General features: G+C 42.3%; 1 protein-coding gene across 5 annotated transcripts in view; it reads left to right on the plus strand.

Annotated features, from left to right (window-relative positions):
• The window catches only part of ankrd6b (ankyrin repeat domain 6b), a 47,316-nt gene that overhangs the window by 16,289 nt on the left and 11,296 nt on the right, over positions 1–19,731 (plus strand). For 2 of the 5 annotated variants that reach the window (XM_028604761.1, XM_028604762.1), the window contains exons 2-12: positions 298–616; positions 5,897–5,995; positions 6,931–7,029; positions 7,463–7,561; positions 8,513–8,611; positions 10,731–10,829; positions 11,411–11,509; positions 13,110–13,187; positions 17,780–17,884; positions 18,364–18,477; positions 18,652–18,798. In XM_028604761.1, the coding sequence (XP_028460562.1) occupies positions 491–616; positions 5,897–5,995; positions 6,931–7,029; positions 7,463–7,561; positions 8,513–8,611; positions 10,731–10,829; positions 11,411–11,509; positions 13,110–13,187; positions 17,780–17,884; positions 18,364–18,477; positions 18,652–18,798 (1,164 nt within the window). In that variant the 5' untranslated portion in view covers positions 298–490. Of the gene's footprint in view, positions 1–294; positions 617–5,896; positions 6,447–6,930; positions 7,030–7,462; positions 7,562–8,512; positions 8,612–10,730; positions 10,830–11,410; positions 11,510–13,109; positions 13,188–17,779; positions 17,885–18,363; positions 18,478–18,651; positions 18,799–19,731 lie in introns of those variants that run through there. The other 3 variants (XM_028604758.1, XM_028604759.1, XM_028604760.1) reach the window with 2 other exon arrangements.

The raw sequence follows: 19,731 nt of genomic DNA on the forward strand, positions 1-19,731 counted from the left end.
TTGTGCTGCATATGACTGTGTTTTTGCCTATTTTGTATGTCTCTTTGAATGTGAAGGGTTGGCTTCACAGTACAGCAGCCACTCAGTCTCTGACCAAATTTGACCCCACTTTTTGGCTCTCATTGCAGATAATTTTTGTACAGCTCACATGATTTCACAAAGACTTCAACAACCTGGACAGTAGGGATGTTGGCCCACTCTGCCCATTCCTCCCTGGTTTCCTGTTTGCCAGCATTATGAGCGGAGCTCATGCTGGCTTGTTTTCACTCCCTGTGTTTCCTCTTCTCTTCCCAGCAGCTGAGATGATGAAGGGGAGGAATCCTGGCTGTTTGTGGACTTTGTAGCAACAGAAGAAGCAGCAGCTTTCTACCTCCTTTATGACACGTCTGTCTGCAGCCGAGCTCACCATGAGCTAAAGAGCACTGCAGAGCATCGCCGCCGCTGCCTCCCCCCCGCCTGGAGCCCCGTGTCTGACCGCGACAGCAGCTTCATGAGCCAGCAGGATGCGGCTGAGGTCCACGCACTCTCCGAGCGCCTCCTCATAGCTTCACACAAGGGGCAAGCTGACAATGTGGTCCAGCTCATCAACAAGGGCGCAAAAGTAGCCGTTACCAAGGTGAGTAAGCGCTCCGGAGATACTTTTGTTACCAGTGGGGCCTGAGAAAGGGGAGAGCCGTTTGGTTGGTCCCGGCTGCAGTACTCTTGTTCCCAGCAGGCATGGTGTGACTGTATGTAAAGTAAAATGACTGTTTGCTAAATGACAATTAACTAAAGATTAATTAACTATCAATTTACCATCTATTAATGATGGTTATTATAAAGTGTTGCCAAAGTGAGTGAGATGAGTGAAAGATAGCGAGCACACAGTAACTAACAGTACAGACACCTCTTTGCTGTCCTGGTTCTACCTGCTCAGTTGCATTCTCAACTAAAGATCATCATTTATTATTCTCGGTGAGCTCTCTGTGACAGCATGACAGCCACCAGGGCGGCGCTATGTAGCGCTGATGATGCAGGATGACGTCACCAAAACTGACCAATGAATAAGGTCAGACTTGACCATATGTTTACTGGTCAGTGTATGAACCATAGACAGTATATAATGGACCAATAGACCCCGTTGCTCTGGACGGAGACCAGTGAAGGCTATTAGAAGCACTTTTCCGGTGATGGCCAGCTTTACTGCGCAGCCTCCAACTGAGATAATGTGACGTGAGCAACGTGTTTGAAAGTGTGAAGTCTTCTGGTAGCTGTGCCGAGAGAAATCTCAATCTTTCCCAATCTTACAGATACGGAGAGTGTAGGTATATGTAAGGAAATAACATGGGCACAGGCTAATTATTGCTAACTAACATGCTAGTTAACATTAGTAATTAAACCTAAACAGCTCATGTAAGTCGAAACTGCCTGTGAGCTTCTCCTGTACTATACGGTAATTCCTCTACTGTGTGACAGTAAGTCTCGTGGTTATGACCCAATCGTTAGCCTATTGTTATAAAAGCGTCTGCTACGGAGCCATAACGTGAGCTACAAGGTAATGGAGCCTTTTATACATTGTTGCGTTTCCTTGGAACTAAACAACGGACAAATAGGGTCTTCAAACATTTCTGATGTAAAGTTATTTGCAGTCAAGTGACGTAAAAAAAAAATGGCGGTCAGTGTAATGCTAACAGGAAGTGATGGCCAGTTAGCAACAAAATGGCGCCATAGATGGCTCGAGTTCTGAAGCGAAGCTTACCCCCTTGGTATGAACAGGAATGGGAGCAGAACTAAAAGGCACCAGCTGAACTGAGCCACAGTGAAACAAAACAGGGACATCTGAGAACTGTTGGCCCCAATCAGCTCACAAGCTTTTCCTTAGCTGTGAGTGGCTGTATTATGGTGTCTGCGTCTTTTGGGTGTCATTTTACTCCCATTGTGTCACTCAGTTGTGTGACTCATAGATGTGTCTAGTGAACATAGCAGATGGTCTGTGTGTTGTTTAGGGCGGCTGTCCTTTCGCTCCCATGTTCTGTTGTTTGTGAGCCAGATAGCAGATATGTTCAGGCATTGTAAGATAAATCAATTTGGATATCATATCCAGCAACTTTTTTTCCATGGGCTCATCTGCATCTCTTAAATCAATTAGACACAAAAGCGAGCGTGAAAGAGTTAGCAGCTCTGGAGCTGCTGACATATGAGCACAGCCCTGTCGTGTTTCAGACCTATACTAATGACCCAGCATACATGTTCACTGCTGAGTAAAGTCTGCACAGCTGAGCTCACACACACACACACACACACACACACACACACACACACACACACACACACACACACACACACACACACACGGCCCCTGAGGCCTTGCTTTATCCTTTGGTCCCAGCTCTCCTGTCATGTTGTCCTCTCTAGTAGAGCACATATGCAGCTTGTATTAGAACAGAGGCAGGCTTAGTACAGCATGTTCAGACATTTGTTACATGATTTCAGGCAGACAAAAGCAGACTTCTCCTTTTTAGCCAACAGCCATTCGACTGTCGCTAGATAATGAATGTTAAGTCACAGAGTTGGTCAGTAAACAGGTCTAAATCTAGGGTCTAAACATGATATATCATACATGATATTGTGCTGAAAATCAGCATCCTCACCGCTTCCTCTTCCATGTGACGTGGAACAGGGGCATGGATGGTAGAGGTAGTCATTACTCCATCTGGATGCTAACTATAGATGAACATAGGGCTGGGCGATATGGACCAAAAGTCATATCCCGATATATTTTGGCTGAATATCGATATACGATATATATCCCGATATTTCTTTTCCACAAACTGAGAGCAGTTCAGTCAAAGTCAAAGCCAAATATAACATGTCACAAGTAGTTTCATAGAAACAGACTATTTCAGTGAACAGTTGCAAAATCAAATGAATAAATAATAAACAGGTTATATATATCTATACAAAATATCTTCACACTTAGATTTTTGATAAATAATCATCAGTAATTTGGATATAATGACTAAGTGGGTAAAGGCAAATAATAGAACAGTTACAACATCACTTTACTGTAATGCAGCCTTTAAAACCAGGAAAAGACACTTATGGTCATATCACGATATTACGATATCCAAAATCTAAGACGATATCTAGTCTCATATCACGATATCGATATAATATCGATATATCGCCCAGCCCTAGATGAACATACTTCCAGCAGCAACACAGAGCGGCAACATGTGAACGCACCATTGACAGATCATCACCTTTAAGTTGGCATGGTGAACATGTCAGCAACCAGCTGCTTATTCAAACATCCAGCCCTGAGGATGGATGTGTGACCAGACTGCAGTCTCAGGTGCTTTGGCAGACCGAACTATGCAGTACAATATTACATTAGCAGATTACAAACCACAGCTTTGCTCACATAGATGGTTTACTGTTACAATATTACATCAGAGCTGTGACATCACATGGCTCAGAGTCATTGGACCTGTAGTGACGTCAGCAGCCTGTGTCTGTGGTAAAGAAAGACATTGAGGTTGTCGAGCCACACTGTTCATCTTTACAGTTTGCAGCTGAATCGTCCTGATGAGGCTCGGGCATTTTCTCCATCCTCAACGTGCTTCCCCAGACCCGGTAACAACCGGTCTTCTGTGCTGCACGTCTCCTGGATTTAGGAAATGATTTAAACTTTTGATGTTAAGAAGTAAAGGTTTCAGGCACTCATATGAATCATTGGTTTATTTTTCAAAATATTCTGTATGTCAGATACCTAAAATAAAGCCAGTGCTGAGCACAGTTCATGTGGGATGATTCTGTGTATCATGTGCTTTGTGTTTTCTGTTCTGGCGTGGCAAACCAATTTTCCATGGGAACATTATGGCATCATATTGTCACAGCTACAACAATATTACATGTGCTGCTGCTCGCTCTGATGATTTAGTTTCAACCAGCTGTATTTGGGTATTTTGGCAGGGTGCCATTATGAAAACTTAATCCAGGATAAAGGGGGCATAGTTTCATATGAAACATTCCTCTGCTCAGGAAAAGGAATGTAGGAATAGTTTTTGGAAGGCTTATATGATGAATGGATTGAGACAGAAAACATAAAAATGAAGAAAATAAAAAAGGCAGAAAAGATAAAGCAGGGGGGTTCGATGAGGAGATCATGATCACTTCTGGGTGTACTGTATGGAGGGGTCAGAGGCCAGACAGAAGCTTGGTAACCCTGTCCCCAAGAAGCAGCTTTATTATACCACACCTAACCTGCAACTATCTGTTCACACAGTAGCATGCACCTTTGGAAGATACTCACTTTAATAGTTTTAACCATTTTAAATGCTTGACTTCAGCTAAACTTGAGACACCTTATGTACACATCATGTACATATGGCTGAGGACTGGATTTTGTCCCCCATCCCCTTTATTAGGAAGGGATCCCTTCGCAGCCATTATGGACAGGACAAAATGATAACCGTGACCAATATCTCTTTAAATGTACATATGGACATGTCAGTACTGTCTTAAGATAGACTTTAAGAAATGTGAACCTTCCCTTTAACTAAAGCCATATCTGCTGTTCATCTCCCTTACTGTCCACCAACACAGACTGCGTATTGGCTGTGGACCTGAGCTTGGCTGGCCGCCCAGTGTAACTCAATCTGAGCACCACAGAAACGCAGAGCAGAGCCGAGCCGAGCCGAGCCGCACCCAAACAAAGCAGGGACCTCCAAACAGCAGGATAATACCTGGGCTGTAATGCGGCTTGTGTGGGAACACACTCTGATCTGTAATTAAAGTGTGTTTGCTCAGTAACATGACAGAATGACAGAGATCACCGGGATCTACATGCTGACATCCTGCTCTCTCATTCTTCTTAATGCACTTCATTATGTTGGGTGTAATGTTGAGGATGTGTTGAAAGCATTATTATATGTATACAACTATTAGATATATCTCCTGCATGGCTACTGGAAGAAGGAAGTTGCTGCTGTTCCTTATGTCGTCTGATGTGTCCTGGTTGAGTACGGCGCAACGCTGCATTCCAACTGCTATGTTTTTTTTTTTTTTTTTAGGTTTAGTCTCAGTTTAATATATGCCTTTAATACATAAATAAACTATGTATAAACTTTCCGGCATAAACTCGTTTAGGTCGACCCCTGTGTTCTCCGTTTTAGAAAAAGGATGGATAGTTATTACATAAATGTGTTCATGTCTATTCTATTACTCATTTAAGATCCTGCATGTGCATGGAGCTGTGATGGTTGATGTGATGCAGCTATGACACATAATAGATTAGGGCTGAATTGAGTATTTTCATTATTAAATAATTTGCTGATTGTTTTCTTGATGATCCTCTTAATAGTGAAAAACAAAGATGGGGCACCTTTTAGAGACAGAAAAAAGAAATGAACAGGTGCTAGGGTAAAAAGATAATGAAAAAGATGACATCCCATAAAAGCAAGTCTATTAAACTGTGTTTTAAAAACTGATTTATAAGAAGTCACTGATTGAGCAAGCCTTATCTCCACAAACTGATCCTTTAACGCTCCCTGAAGTTAAGTGTGTTGCTTCAGGCCCCCCCCCACAGGTCTTTATATTGGCAGGATGCACAGTTGATCCTCTGCTCAGCTAACAGGAAAAGCTGTGCAGCTTGTGCACTATTCTCTTAAACCGTGGATTAAGTATTTGTTTGTTTTCAGTCAAGTCATTACTCAGAGGGATTGTACTCTGCAGCAGATTGTCTTCAGTCGGACTCACAGGTTGTACACAGGGACAGCACTCAGCTTTGGCTGCTCCTGCTGGAGTGTGCTGCTCTCTGGTGTTTTGGTCACTGTGCTGAGCACTGTGTGTGTGTGTGTGTGTGTGTGTGTGTGTGTGTGTGTGTGTGTGTGTGTGTGTGTGTGTGTTTCCACAGTATGGCAGAAGCCCCCTGCACCTGGCTGCCTACAAAGGCCACACTGAGGTTGTGCGTATCCTGCTCAAAGCTGGCTGTGACCTGGACATCCAAGACGACGTGAGTAGACTCCTCTTCCTGTCTGCTGCGGCGGCCATGTTTCCACTTCTTATCCACTTCCAGCTCTCGCACTGCAGTCTGATCGCTGGTTACCAGTGGAATGCTTATCTCTTTGCTCTTAGTACTATTTTATTAGGAGTCTTTTTTTAAACACAAAGATAAGTGTAGCCTAATGACCTCCAGTGGCCTGGAATGGGACCCTTTGGACTGCCCACTTGTGGGTTTGCCCTCAGGATGCAAGTCCCCCTTTCCCACTGATAGCGATAACCCAGATCTCTGGCGGTGCCAAATTCCTTCACTGTGGTCAATGAGCTCCGCAACAGGCCGCAGCACATCCTCCAGGACTGGAGGGAGTGGGAGGTGCAGACTGAGGCAGGAGCAGGAGGAGCAGGAGAGAAGACAGTGGAGCGGGGCTGGGAGAGAGCCTGGAGGATCAGGGAGAGTGAAGGAGGTTAGCCCAAACTGCTGCTACTGAGCCAGCCAAATCTGTCCCCTCATCCTTCCTTCCCTGAACAAACTCCACTCCTCCACCACCGCTGCTGCTGCTGCGCTAGGCTCACTTCTTATCTCGCTTGTTATGGCCCTCTCCCCCTCTTCTCCCTCCTCTTTCTCCCCCATCTCTCATGGAAATCATTGCTCTTTCTTCCAGCGCTCTCATGCCAAACCTGGCCTGCTAAGTGTCATTCACCACTAATCTGCTTTGCTCACAAAATTCCATTCATGGCTGAGCATAAATGTGAGCTGAACCTTTTCCCTGGGCTGTGTGTTACTGCTGTCCTATGGTTATACAAACCACTGTGGGCTCTAATACATACACAACACAACTTAGAGCTGTTTGAGAGTACCTGCTGTGGTCCGTAAACTGCTCTGTTGGGATCATATCTTCTTGTCCCATACCGCCAGTCACTGTGGTGTGTTTGTGTGTCTGCTGGCAGGGCGAGCAGACGGCGCTACAGCGGGCTGCTGTGGTGGGAAACAGCGACGTCATCAGCGCTCTCATCCAGGAAGGGTGTGCACCAGACAGACAGGACAAGGTGCACAGCAACAGACACACACACAGAGGCTAATGGCACATCTATAAACACAAACATGTTGTTCTTAATAGTCACAGGCCAGGGCTGAGATCAAAATATCAGATCAAAAAGATAAACAAAGCCATTATGAATGTACCATAAAGAACCAGTCCTTATATTAGAGACAGGCCTTGATTCCGGATTTCCCATGTGTAAGAAGTATATTTAATCATATTTCTGTAAAAAAGAGAAACTCAGAGCAGCAGAGTGGTGAGTATGACGTGTCTCTGTTTTTGAATCTTATCATTATACTAGTGTAATTCTTCATGGGTTCCCTAAAATCTAGAGTTACAGAGGAAGAGAATCTTTAGAAATGGAAATATCTTGAAGATTTGTGTTTACATAAAGTGGAGTGCATCAGTCTGACTATGCTTTTTGTCTTGTGTCCTGTCAGGAAGGCAACACAGCTCTCCACGAGGTGTCCTGGCACGGCTTCAGCCAGTCTGTCAAGGTGCTGGTGAAGGCTGGAGCCAACGTTCACGCTAAAAACAAGGTGATTGTGGAGCTCTCATTTTTTAGCCACAGCACTGATTAAACAGGTTTTCTATAAACTGTATTCCTATATGTATTCCTTCAGCAGTGATTCATGTTTCCTGTATCTGGAAGAGGAAAGAAGGCAAACACCAAACGCCATCCAGAAGGATTCACTTAAACTTTGTAACTTTTGAAAGTAGATATAACATGTTCTTCCTCTGACAAACTGACAGATGAAATTAGCATAATAACACTTCTTTGTCTTTCAGTACACTCAGGGGTTTTGCTGCTACAGCCTTACTTGGTTTGGTATAACCGGTAGCTTATTGTGCTAACTTGGACATTTAGACATTACTGAGACGTTTCCCTGACTTTAGGACTCTTTTCTACTTTGCTACTGTTATGCTACATTTTAGCATTGCACACATAATCATTTTAATGGTTTCATCACAAAGTGTCACTCTGTCAGCTCACCTTATCATGATGTCTTTAAAGGAACTGCAATTAGCCTGCCGCTGTTCAGCAAACCTTTCATAGTCTCACTAACAAGTGTGAAAGGTCATTCTTGGCCTTGGAAAAAAGTTGTTTTTGAAAATCTGAACTCAAGGTCGACCTACAGGCTTTCAAATTCCATTACCACCATATTACATCACCATCCATCACTAAGAAAACTCCATGCATAGATGAGGACCTTGAGATGCAGTTGAAAGCTCCGGAAAATAACAAAACTATGTCATTCCTCTCACCCATGTTTGTGATCTTCTTCTGTCTTTCTTTTCTCTCTCCCTCTCTTCTTCATGTCTCCCCTATTTTTCTTTCCCTCTATTGTGGTTGTCTTCTTCCCTCTCTCCCTTCTCTCACATCTTCTCCTTGTCTCACTTCAGTTTGCTGTAATGACAAGATTGTCAGATGGAGGGTGTTACCAAAGTATCCAAGTGAATACTAATAAATGCTGACCCTGTGTTTTCAGGCAGGAAACACAGCCCTCCACCTTGCGTGTCAGAACGGTCACGCTCAGAGCTCCAGGGTTCTGCTCCTGGGAGGCTCCAGGCCCGACACCACCAACCATGTAAGTCTGCAGCAGGGCTCGGGCCAGCGGCTAACCCTAACCCTCAGGGGCGTCGGACTGGGGGTAAAACCAATACTGATTACCAGGGCCCAAGGGGAGAGAGGGCCCTTGAAAATTCTGGAATATATTTTATTTCACCTGGATATTTTCATTTCCTAATTAAATTTCATAATGCATGTCAGATGAAATGTAAAGTTAGTGTATTGGCTGAATAACTTGGTTGATTGACTGACTAACTATATTTTGTATACAAAAAACACTATCTAAGGTCTCACCCACCCCTTGCTAATGCGCCAAATGGTTTAGTCCATCTGTACGCATTTTGTTTATGTTAGATCAGTTGAGCGTCTGGTGGAGCGCAAACTTCTGCTGTAGAAATGTCTTTCTCAAAGAAAGCCAAAACAGGTTACCAAAAAGCAAGGAAAGACAGGAGGAGGAGAGGAAAGCCAATGAGGGGAAACAATTGGTAACTGACTTCTTTTCAAAGAAAGGTGAGCACTAACTAAAAAACGAAATCCATGGTGCTAAACTGCTTGAATAGCTCCGTGACTGTTAGCGCTAAAAACGGACTAAGACAACCCATTGAAAGAGCAGAACATACATACTTTAAAATGATAATTTGGTTATACATGTAATCTGAGGTAAAGGCTAAATAAATAAACTACACTAGCACTGCTGTTTGCATATAACACACCATTGTAATAGCCTAATTTAAAACATGTTTAATTTTAAATTAATAGGCTATAATGTCTATAATTAGCAATAATAGGCTAATCAGTGTCATAGGTAGCTTGGTAGCTCATCGGTAGATACATGTCATGTCAACATTATAGTTATGTCAGATTTATTCATAGAAGTAGATGTTTACATTGTGAAACACAACTGTCACAGCAGGGAGTGGAGTAGCAACAGACCCCTCAGCCTCCTCGTTGGATTTGAGACAAGGGAAGCTTATATCAAAATTAAAGCAAACCATCTTTAGCCATTTTTACTGAAAGGTGTTAAGTAACACTAACATCTTAGTGTGTTTTATTATATTAGGTTAATATCAGATGTATCCTTCATAGAGAAAGATGATAGAGAAGATGGGATTGAGGATGATGGGAGTGAAGACAGCAGGGAGCATGAGTGTTGCTCTGAGCACATTGTGGAAATGAGAGCTGAGGAACTGGAAAGTAGGCAGAGCAGTGCAGACCAGTTTTTGCCAGAGGATCCAGGACTATGGCCAGATAAATTAACAGATGATCAGAGAGACACCATAGTACACAGGCTGGCAAATAAAGGTACAGAGAAAACAAACCAAATGTAACCACAGTAAAGTAGGCTAACCACAGTTTAAAGTCAGGCTAAGAGAATGTTGACTTATTATTTATTTTTTTGGAGGGATTATTATTTATTTTTTTTTGGGGAACATGGGGGCCCATCAGGACTGCCTATGCATAGGGCCCAGGGTCTTGCTCTACGCCCCTGCTAACCCTAACCCTGTCCAGGGAGGGGACAGAGATACCACTCCTTCCTGCTGACCTTCTTGTCTGCTGGATTCGTAAATTGGCAACTGTCTGCATTTAGTAACAACTGTGTATGTCACATGTTGTGCTTACAGCTTGGTGCACACATCCACATTTTCAACAAAAAATACACCTTTTATTAAATAAAACTCTTAGTGTCTTAAAAGTCTTCACTACAGATATTATATGAGTCTGGACAGACAGGGATATGAAATGCAACTTGACTGGCTGGCCAAGGCAATATTTATTCATCAAATGTCCAAAAAGACAAATGCTCACTGCAAGAACCCAAAGTGTCTTGAATTATTTTTTGTTTTTTTGTCTGACCAACAGTGCACAAACCCATAGATGTACTATTTAAAATTATTTTCATTAATCGGTTAATGAACTAGTCCTTTCAGGATCATATTTTAGGAATTTATATGTTTGAATGTAAAACATGTTCTGCAAACTAGACCAAAAACACTGACATTGAATAACAGCCTCAGCTGAAAACACACCTTCAACTGTCAGCATGGGTCCTGCTGTGACATATCTTTGAAATGTAATTGAATGCATCATTTTGAGATAAAATTATTGTCAAAATGTTAATTTCTAAATATGTTTTCCAGGCGGGGGATACGTGTCTGCATGTGGCGGCCCGCTACAACCACGTGGCTGTGATCCGCATCCTGCTGGGAGCCTTCTGCTCCGTGTCAGAGAAGAACCTGGTAGGTGCCTGCGCTCCAGCAGCGCCCTGTCTGGGGTTACTGGACAGTACCAGCCACTTTGTCATGGGACTATGAATGGAACCTTTTTGCCAATGTGTAAAAAATCCCATCTAGCTGGTAAGAGTGGCTGGTATATTTTTGAATTCCATTGACCCACAATTTTTTGTCCAGAATTTCATTTGTAAATGTGACACATCAAATCCCATCTGTACTTCTACTACTATCGTAAATTCAGCTTATACATTTGGCATTATGTTTGTCACTGTGCTGCATGAGTGAGAGCCTCAGGTTTATATATAAGATGTAAAAGTCCATACAAGCATCAGATGTCAGGAAGTTCTAAATAAATAAAGGGTCCACCCTCACACCACCATCTCCTGTACTTACTTACTTTCTTACTTACTTATAGAGTGTGGTCTATCTGTAAAGTGCCTCGAGATAACTGTTATGATTTGATACTATAAATAAAATTGAATTGTTTGTGTGTGTGTGTGTGTGTGTGTGTGTGTGTGTGTGTGTGTGTGTGTGTGTGTGTGTGTGTGTGTGTGTGTGTGTGTGTGTGTGTGTGTGTGTGTGTGTAGGCTGGGGACACACCACTACACGTGGCTGCTGCTCTGAATCATAAGAAGACGGTGCGTCTGCTGCTGGAGGCCGGGGCAGACAGCCACATCTGCAACAACGTGAGTGCCTGCAGCCTCTTTCTACATCGTTAATGCTCGGAAGAAGTGTTTGTGCACTCACTGTGCCTTTCTGCATCTGCAGTCAGCAAACAGTATGAAAAAATGGAATCTTGCTAATAAAGGCTGTGTTAGAGCGACTGTACTATAAAGCCTCACAGTTTACTTCCACAGCACTGACTACCAACAGAGGCAAACAAAGAGTGTTCTTTTACTTGTTAATTCCACATTGCTACTTTTTCTTTCCATCAATGTTAAGGTACTGCCAATGACACTCAACCTTTCTGCAGATTTAAAAAAAAGGTCCCATGGCATGAAAATTTCACTTTATGAGTTTTTTTTAACATTAATATGCGTTCCCCTAGCCTGCCTATGGTCCCCCAGTGGCTAGAAATGGTGATAGGTGTAAACCGAGCCCTGGGTATCCTGCTCTGCCTTTGAGAAAATGAAAGCTCAGATGGACCAATCAGGAATCTTCTCCTCATGATGTCATAAGGAGCAAGGTTACCTCCCCTTTCTCTGCTTTGCCCGCCCAGAGAATTTGGCCACCCGTGAGAGAGAGAGAGACATCATGGCTTTCAAACGAGCAAAGTGGCAGTTGGTCAAGGCACACCCCCTCCACCTTGCGCCCCCTCCCTCCTCCTCAATAGCTACAGACACAGAAATGGCACATCCTACGGAAAGCTCATTGTGGGACTGGCTCTAGTGGCTGGAATTCTGCACCAAGGCTGAATTTCGGGAAAGAGACTTCAGATACAGTATTAGGGGACCACTAAGGTCTATATAAAAGAGACTTCAGATACAGTATTAGGGGACCACTAAGGCCTATATAAAAGAGACTTCAGATACAGTATTAGGGGACCACTAAGGTCTATATAAAAGAGACTTCAGATACAGTATTAGGGGACCACTAAGGTCTATATAAAAGAGACTTCAGATACAGTATTAGGGGACCACTAAGGTCTATATAAAAGAGACTTCAGATACAGTATTAGGGGACCACTAAGGTCTATATAAGAGACTTCAGATACAGTATTAGGGGACCACTAAGGTCTATATAAAAGAGACTTCAGATACAGTATTAGGGGACCACTAAGGCCTATATAAAAGCATCCAAAGAGCACCATGTCATGGGACCTTTAAAAACTATCCAGAAAGAGAGGAAGTATGTCCATTGAGCCGCTCGGACACTTTTGATGTGAAACACCAGGATGTGCTGAATTTACAGTAGCCTCAAAATAGCAAAGTGGAAGCAACTGGAAATTATTAATGTTTGAAAACTGTATTTCATAAAAAGAGGAACTCAAAGAGCTAAGAGCATGTTAGTAAGACATGAATGTGGAAATAAACTGAATACTGAAATGATTAAGAAGAGGTAAACATGAAGGATGGGTTGTGTTAGTGTTAGCTGGATCTAGAAACGAAGGCTCTTCCACATCTCTGGTAATTCTGTCTGAGCCATGGTGTGTGTGTGTGTGTGTGTGTGTGTGTGTGTGTGTGTGTGTGTGTGTGTGTGTGTGTGTGTGTGTGTGTGTGTGTGTGTGTGTGTGTGTGTGTGTGTGTGTGTGTGTGTGTGTGTGTGTGTGTGTGTGTGTGTGTGTAGGCAGGTCACACAGCTTTGGACCAGGCCAGAGAGAACAACAACCCAGACGTGGCTCTCCTGCTGACCAAAGCCCCCCAGGTAGAAGCAGCAGTCCAGATATATGTCTGTGCTCATACTACATACTATTACATGACAGCTTTTTATTACCTCATATGCAATGCAACACCTTTCCTTTCCTTTTCTTTGTTTTGTATTGATTTATATTTATGTTTTCAAAGAGTTCCTTTCTTTCTCTCATGGTTCTTTGGGTACGATTTGGAAAATGACTAAATCAAGATCAATAACAGCTCCTGTCTGAGTAAAACAGTTATTGTAGTTTCTGTAAAATTGTTTGAGATGCAAATATTCTGTTGCTGCTGGGGGAATGTTCTGTCGACCTGGCTTAGACACCAACCGTTTGTATTTTAAATCAGGTATGAACACTTTGGTGTAAAACTAGCAGGCTTTTACCTTAATTGGAATTTCAAATCAGTTTTCAATTTTCTCTATTTTGTTAATGTAGAAACAGGAAGCAATACACAGTAAAGTCATCAATGAATGAAAGAATCATTTTATCTGATAGTTAGCAGTTGAGACAGACAGGAAACCTGACGAGCAACAAAGATTGACCCGAAGGCCTTCAGACCACTAATCTGCTCCTTTTCTCACAGTTTTAGTTTTAGACGATTGGGGAAACTATTATATATTTTTCTAATTAATACCAACTCACTAAAGCTGTCACTCAAGTGTTTGAGAGGTGTTATGAATCCCACGCAAAGTCTGGACGAGTCCCACCCTACGAAGCAGCCCGATTGGTTGGGGTTAGGCATTGACCTCGAGTGGTTAAGGTTAGGATAGCCAATTGGTCAGGGGAAAGGACCTGAACAAATGGGGTTTCGTTACCTAGCGTAAGCATGGACTCCTGGCCAATAGTAGCGTGTTAATGCTATTAAAAGGCGGGCCTTGCCTAGATGTTGCGTGGGTTCCATAATAATGCGCAGAGGTGTCAAAAGTATTCACATTCATTACTCAAGTATTGATACTAGGGTTTGAAAAGACTTCTGTAGAAGTTGAAGTATCAACTCAAGCTTTTTACTCAAGTAAAAGTGTAAAAGTACTGGTTTCAAAACTACTTAAAGTTTAAAAGTAAAAGTAATGCAAGGGGGAAAAATGCCATTAAGGACAAAAGCTTAGCCCGCTCCACAAGGGCCAAAAGTGCACTACCCCACCTCCACAAAAAAAACGAAACACCTTGTTCAATTGTATTTGTCTGTTCAAAAATATAAAACAATAAAAAGTTGATCTTAAAAAAACAAACAAAAAGGAGCACATTAAAGAACGGCTTGTGTATTGCTGCTGTCGAGAGTATTGTTAACTAGCTAACGGTAGGCTAACGTTACCTGCTGTCGAGAGTAGTGTTAACTAGCTAAAGGTAGGCTAACGTTACCTGCTGTCGAGAGTAGTGTTAACTAGCTAAAGGTAGGCTAACGTTACCTGCTGTCAGGTGTAGTTTATTTGTTTATTTGTTTATTTAAAAGGATCCCCATTAGCCGCCGCCGAGACGACAGCTAGTCTTCCTGGGGTCCAAACAATACATACAAAACGTATATGTGAATAATTGCAATCACAATTACTCACAAAAATATCATATATTAATACACATAAAAGAACAAGAAAAAATAACAATACAAAAAGTACTGATTAGAATAATAGTAAAATAATACAAAACAACATAGCACGTTATACAACAACTCTCAGCCAATCAGACAATATTATGATGTTGAAAACAAATATAGTCTTAGTCTTTTTTTAAAACCAGTTTTTCCCTTGATATCCCGAACCCCAACTGGAAGATTGTTCCAAAACACAATTGACCTATAAAACACGGTCCTTTTCATAGAGTCAGATTTAGGTAGGGGTAAAAAAATCTGTCGACTATTCGCCCCTCTTGTGTAATGTGAATGCATATCTGAATAGTAAATTATATTGTCATAAAGAAATTTTGGAATCCGAGTGTTAATAATTCTATGAAAATATCCTAACATATTAGCAGATAGTCTGTGCTTGACTACCAGCCAAGCAAGACGTTCATGCATCTCTGCAACACAAGTTCTCAAGGAACAACCAAGGACCAGTCTAGTCTTGTAATTTAAGTGTGTTTTAGTGTTAACTAGCTAATTGTAGGCTAACATTACCTGCTGTCGAGAGTAGTGTTAACTAGCTAATGGTAGGCTAACGTTACCTGCTGTCGAGTGTAGTGTTAACTAGCTAACAGTAGCCTGACGTTACCTGCTGTCGAGTGTAGTGTTAACTAGCTAACGGTAGGCTAACGTTACCTGCTGTCGAGAGTATTGTTAACTAGCTAAAAGTAGGCTAACGTTACCTGCTGTCTGGTGTAGTGTTAACTAGCTAATTGTAGGCTAACATTACCTGCTGTCGAGAGTAGTGTTAACTAGCTAACGGTAGGCTAACGTTACTTGCTGTCGAGTGTAGTGTTGACTAGCGTCCCGTGCGGCGATGTTTCAGTTCCCTCTAACGTCTGTTTTTGGAGCATCGGAGAGAAGCGCTGGCATTTAAGTGGCTCCTAAATAAGGCACCGATATCCGCGTTGCTATTTGGTCCGGTAGATAACGGTCATTAAGGCACCGGTGCCGTATTAGCACCGGGTCTGTGCAGGTACGATGGATCGCGTACAAACCAATAGGGTGTCGGAATGGTAGGTTTCCCATATATCGCGATGTGGCTTATTAATAAAATAAATTCTAACAGCGCCATCTAATGGCCGATTCACTCTAAATTTGGCATGGATGCTCAAGCCCCTATGCGGAACATCTGTGTTATATTTGGTGGCAATCGTAATAAATCTTGGTAAGATACGCAACTTCCTGTTTCAACAGCCCCCTACAGGAAGTTGGTCCTCTGTAACTTGCGCCTTGTGTTAGCTATCAAAATTCTTATGATAACTTTTTGTCACGAGGGTCCTCCCAGTCTATATCCAAGTTTTGGTGCCGATCGACCTTACGCTCCAGGAGTAGTTAGACAGAGTAGGTTTCCCATATATCAATATTTTGCTGATTCATTTTAAAACAGCGCAACGTTTGGCACAGATGCTAAACCGGCCATGAGGAACAACCTTGTCAAGTTTCGGGGCAATCGGAATGATTGTTGCCAAGATAACGCAACTTCCTTTTTACACGCAACTTCCTGTTTACACAGGAATGTAAAACACCTGAAAAATGCATAATTAAAAATGGCCGCCTTCCAGTTGGGCAGAGCTAATGAATGTAAATGGATAAAATATGTCCGCAGTGATTAGAGCAATATGGGTATTAAATCTGGTGAAGATCGGAGCAACTATGTCCAAGTTAAGGCCTTCCACGCATTAGGGGGCGCTATGGAGCCCGCTTACAGGTTTGGGCCAAATTGCTGTACAGTCTCGCAAATCTCCCAGGTGTTTATGTGGGTGGCAATTTTTGTGAGTTTTCGTATATATTGAGGCCGTTAAAAATGTGCCCAAGGGCTAAAACCAATTAGGGGGCGCTATAGAGCAACCATACCACTCCCAAGCATAATTGTGAATTCAGATGAAAGAGTTTAATATTCTGCACATGACTGCAAAAGTTTGAGAGTTTTTGTGCATTCTAAAGTCCTCAAACATAAAATGAAGATTTTTTCATGAAAACCAAGATTTCGGAAATTTTAGAATTTTGTAATTTTTTCTAAAAATATCACCATGGACTTCAAGATGAGACCTATGTTCCGTCAAAAGTTGGTATATTAACTTATTACTTTTGTCGGAATTAAGGCGCACGTTAGGGGGCGCTATGGAGCCCCCTGGCAATGCCCGAGCCCAATTACTACAGAACTTTGCAATTTTCACCAGTTGTGACGTGTGCACATTTTTTTGAGTTTTCGTGCATGCTAACCCCCTCAAAAATGCGACAAAGGACTCGGAAAAATAATAATAATCTAACGAAAAACAATAGGTTCCTTCGCACTTTCAGTGCAAGGCACCGTTGGGGGGGGTGGGGGGGCTCAGTTGTCACTGTCAGGCAGAGATGCTAAAGATTCAATATAATTTAAGAGCGGTCTCCTAGTTATTTCAAATGCATTTAAGGAGCCATTGAGGGAAAATCTGAGCTTTTCAAGTCTAATGGACAGGAACATCTCTTTCACCAAGTTCTTGCTCCCAAGAGTCCTTGGGACCGGACTGCGGCTATTTTTAAAATGTAAGGAGTAGAAAGTACAGATAATTGCGTGAAAATGTAAGGAGTAGAAGTAAAAAGTCTGCTGTAAAATAATTACTCCAGTAAAGTATAGATAGCCAAAATTTCTACTTAAGTAAGGTCTTGACATCTTTGATAACACGTTTGGGAGAGCTATGCTGACAGAAAGAGGAACTTGTTACTGTAAAGTAACTGCAGTCAGCTGGTTATTGGTGCAGTATGGGGACATCACCTCAAGGTAGAAATCACTTTCAACAAGTCTTCTCTTTTCCAACATCCAGCTACTTTTTAGTGAAAAGCAGTAAAAACTGAATGGTGAGCCTGAGTTAATTGTGACCTGTCGTGCGTACAAAATAATAAGTGTTAAGTGTATATACCCTCCCTGATCATAGTGGTTAACTTAGCACATGTGATGATTCCACATGTGATTCCACATGTGATTTTGCCTCCCATGTGTGTGTCCAGGTGCAGAGCTTTGTGCGTGGCCGGAGTGTGAGGAAGAGGAGAGACAAGCTGAAGGCTGAGGGCCGAGCTCAGTCTGTGCCCAGAGATGAGATGCTGCCCTGTAAGGTACAACCCCCACCACCGGCTCCAAGCTACTGTAAAGGACTGGGTTGGTAGTTTAAATAGCAGAAATAAAGGGAAAAACAACAAAAACCCAAAACCCTTAGGATGAGAGGAAGATACAGGAGACTCCTGTGAGTGAATTGATATATATTTTCATCAGAAACCTTAAAGGTTTTGATTACATCCAGTTTTGGTTGGAAAAATCTTATTCCACACTATCAGAGAGATTTCCATAAGACTTGACACGTTTCTTTAGTTACATCGTTGCACCATTCCATCAAATCGAAATATTCTGTATTTTGTATGCATCATTTTCTCCAAAATGTCTGGATCTCCACTAGAATTTTAGAATCAAGGGTTTGAGAAGTGAGGTCTAAGAGGTTGAACAAAATGTGAATTTGGGTTTTAATTCTTTAGATCTTGACATCTTTAAAGATTGTTTCGATGTCCTGAGTGCTTCACCTGTTCCTGTCCCCCTGCAGGACAGCGCCTCTGCTGCAGAGGACACCCAGAGCAGTGACCGAGCTGGCTGCAAACACGCCGAGGTGTCCCCGATCAACGCCAGGGGGGGACGGAACCGGAAGCACAAAGAGAAAGTAGGTCCCTGAAAACACCCCGTGATCCATCCAGACGTCCGTTTAGGGAAAGAGAAGCTAACCGTTGCTAGTGGTTCTGGACCGGGGAAGTCAACGAGTAGCGCTCTTCCTCAGTAACTGGTCGAGATGTGTGAAATGGAGGATCCCTAACCTGTGGTGATGTTGATGTTTCAGCCGCCTTTGTCCGACCCCCCGCGCCGCAGAGAGACCAGGCACAGCGAGAGGAAATGCAAACTGCCAGGAGCATCCATCCCCCCACATAACTATAAAGCCTATCAGCTGTACACGCTGTACCGCGGCAAAGACGGCAAGATCATGCAGGTCAATGCACAACACTCCCCTGTTTAGTCAGAGTAACCACTACTATTCGTGTAGCTGCTCAGCTGTGTGTTCTGTGAACTCATTTTTCATGTCTTTATATATGGATGAGTGTTCTCTGTCACTGAACAACTGCGCTGCAGAGATTTAAGGGAAAATTAACTAGGCCTACTACAAATTACCACCAGGGCCACAAACTGTTGCATCACCACTTGTTGTCAGTTCATAGTATATTTTCACTCAAGATAAAAAGACCTGGGGCCTAAATCTTGAAAGGAGACTAGTGGGTTCACATCTATCATCAGGTCTAACCTGAAGTTGGCTCCTGTGAGCTGAGGGCCGGCCTGCTGCAGAGCACAGCACCTGGATCATTTCATTTCATTTTCATTTAATTATTTATTTTGAACAATCAACAAACAAAATTAAAACCACAAAATAAAACACGATCAGAATTTAACAAAAATAAAAAAGGATTAGTTCGAGAAGGAGCAAGAAGAAGCAAATAGCTTATTTGGTCCTCCTGCCCCTATTTCACAAATCATATTATTACAAAGCAAATAGATATGCAATTACATCATACCATTTTTCAGGTCTTACAATAACTTACAACAATACCTTTACATTACAATTCCATTCCTATGTTTCGGTCTATTCCTTTCTGTATTGGTTAAGTAATGATTTCTTTAATCTAGTTTTGAACTGAATGATGTTATGGCTCTGTTTTTTTTTTTTTTTTATTATGTAAGTTGCTTTTGTAGGTATTTCCCCAAACTTCCAACCAATATAACATATATGGTAAAATTAGTGTGCAGTACAGAGTATGTAATGTATTTTGGTTCAATATGTATCTAGTTATGCTCAATATACCAATACTCCTGGCAATCTTCATGCACAGATATTTAATGTGTGGCTTTCAGCACAGTTTGTGGTCAAGTA

Source organism: Perca flavescens, chromosome 18 (assembly GCF_004354835.1).
Source record: "Perca flavescens isolate YP-PL-M2 chromosome 18, PFLA_1.0, whole genome shotgun sequence".
Classification (NCBI taxonomy): domain Eukaryota; kingdom Metazoa; phylum Chordata; class Actinopteri; order Perciformes; family Percidae; genus Perca; species Perca flavescens.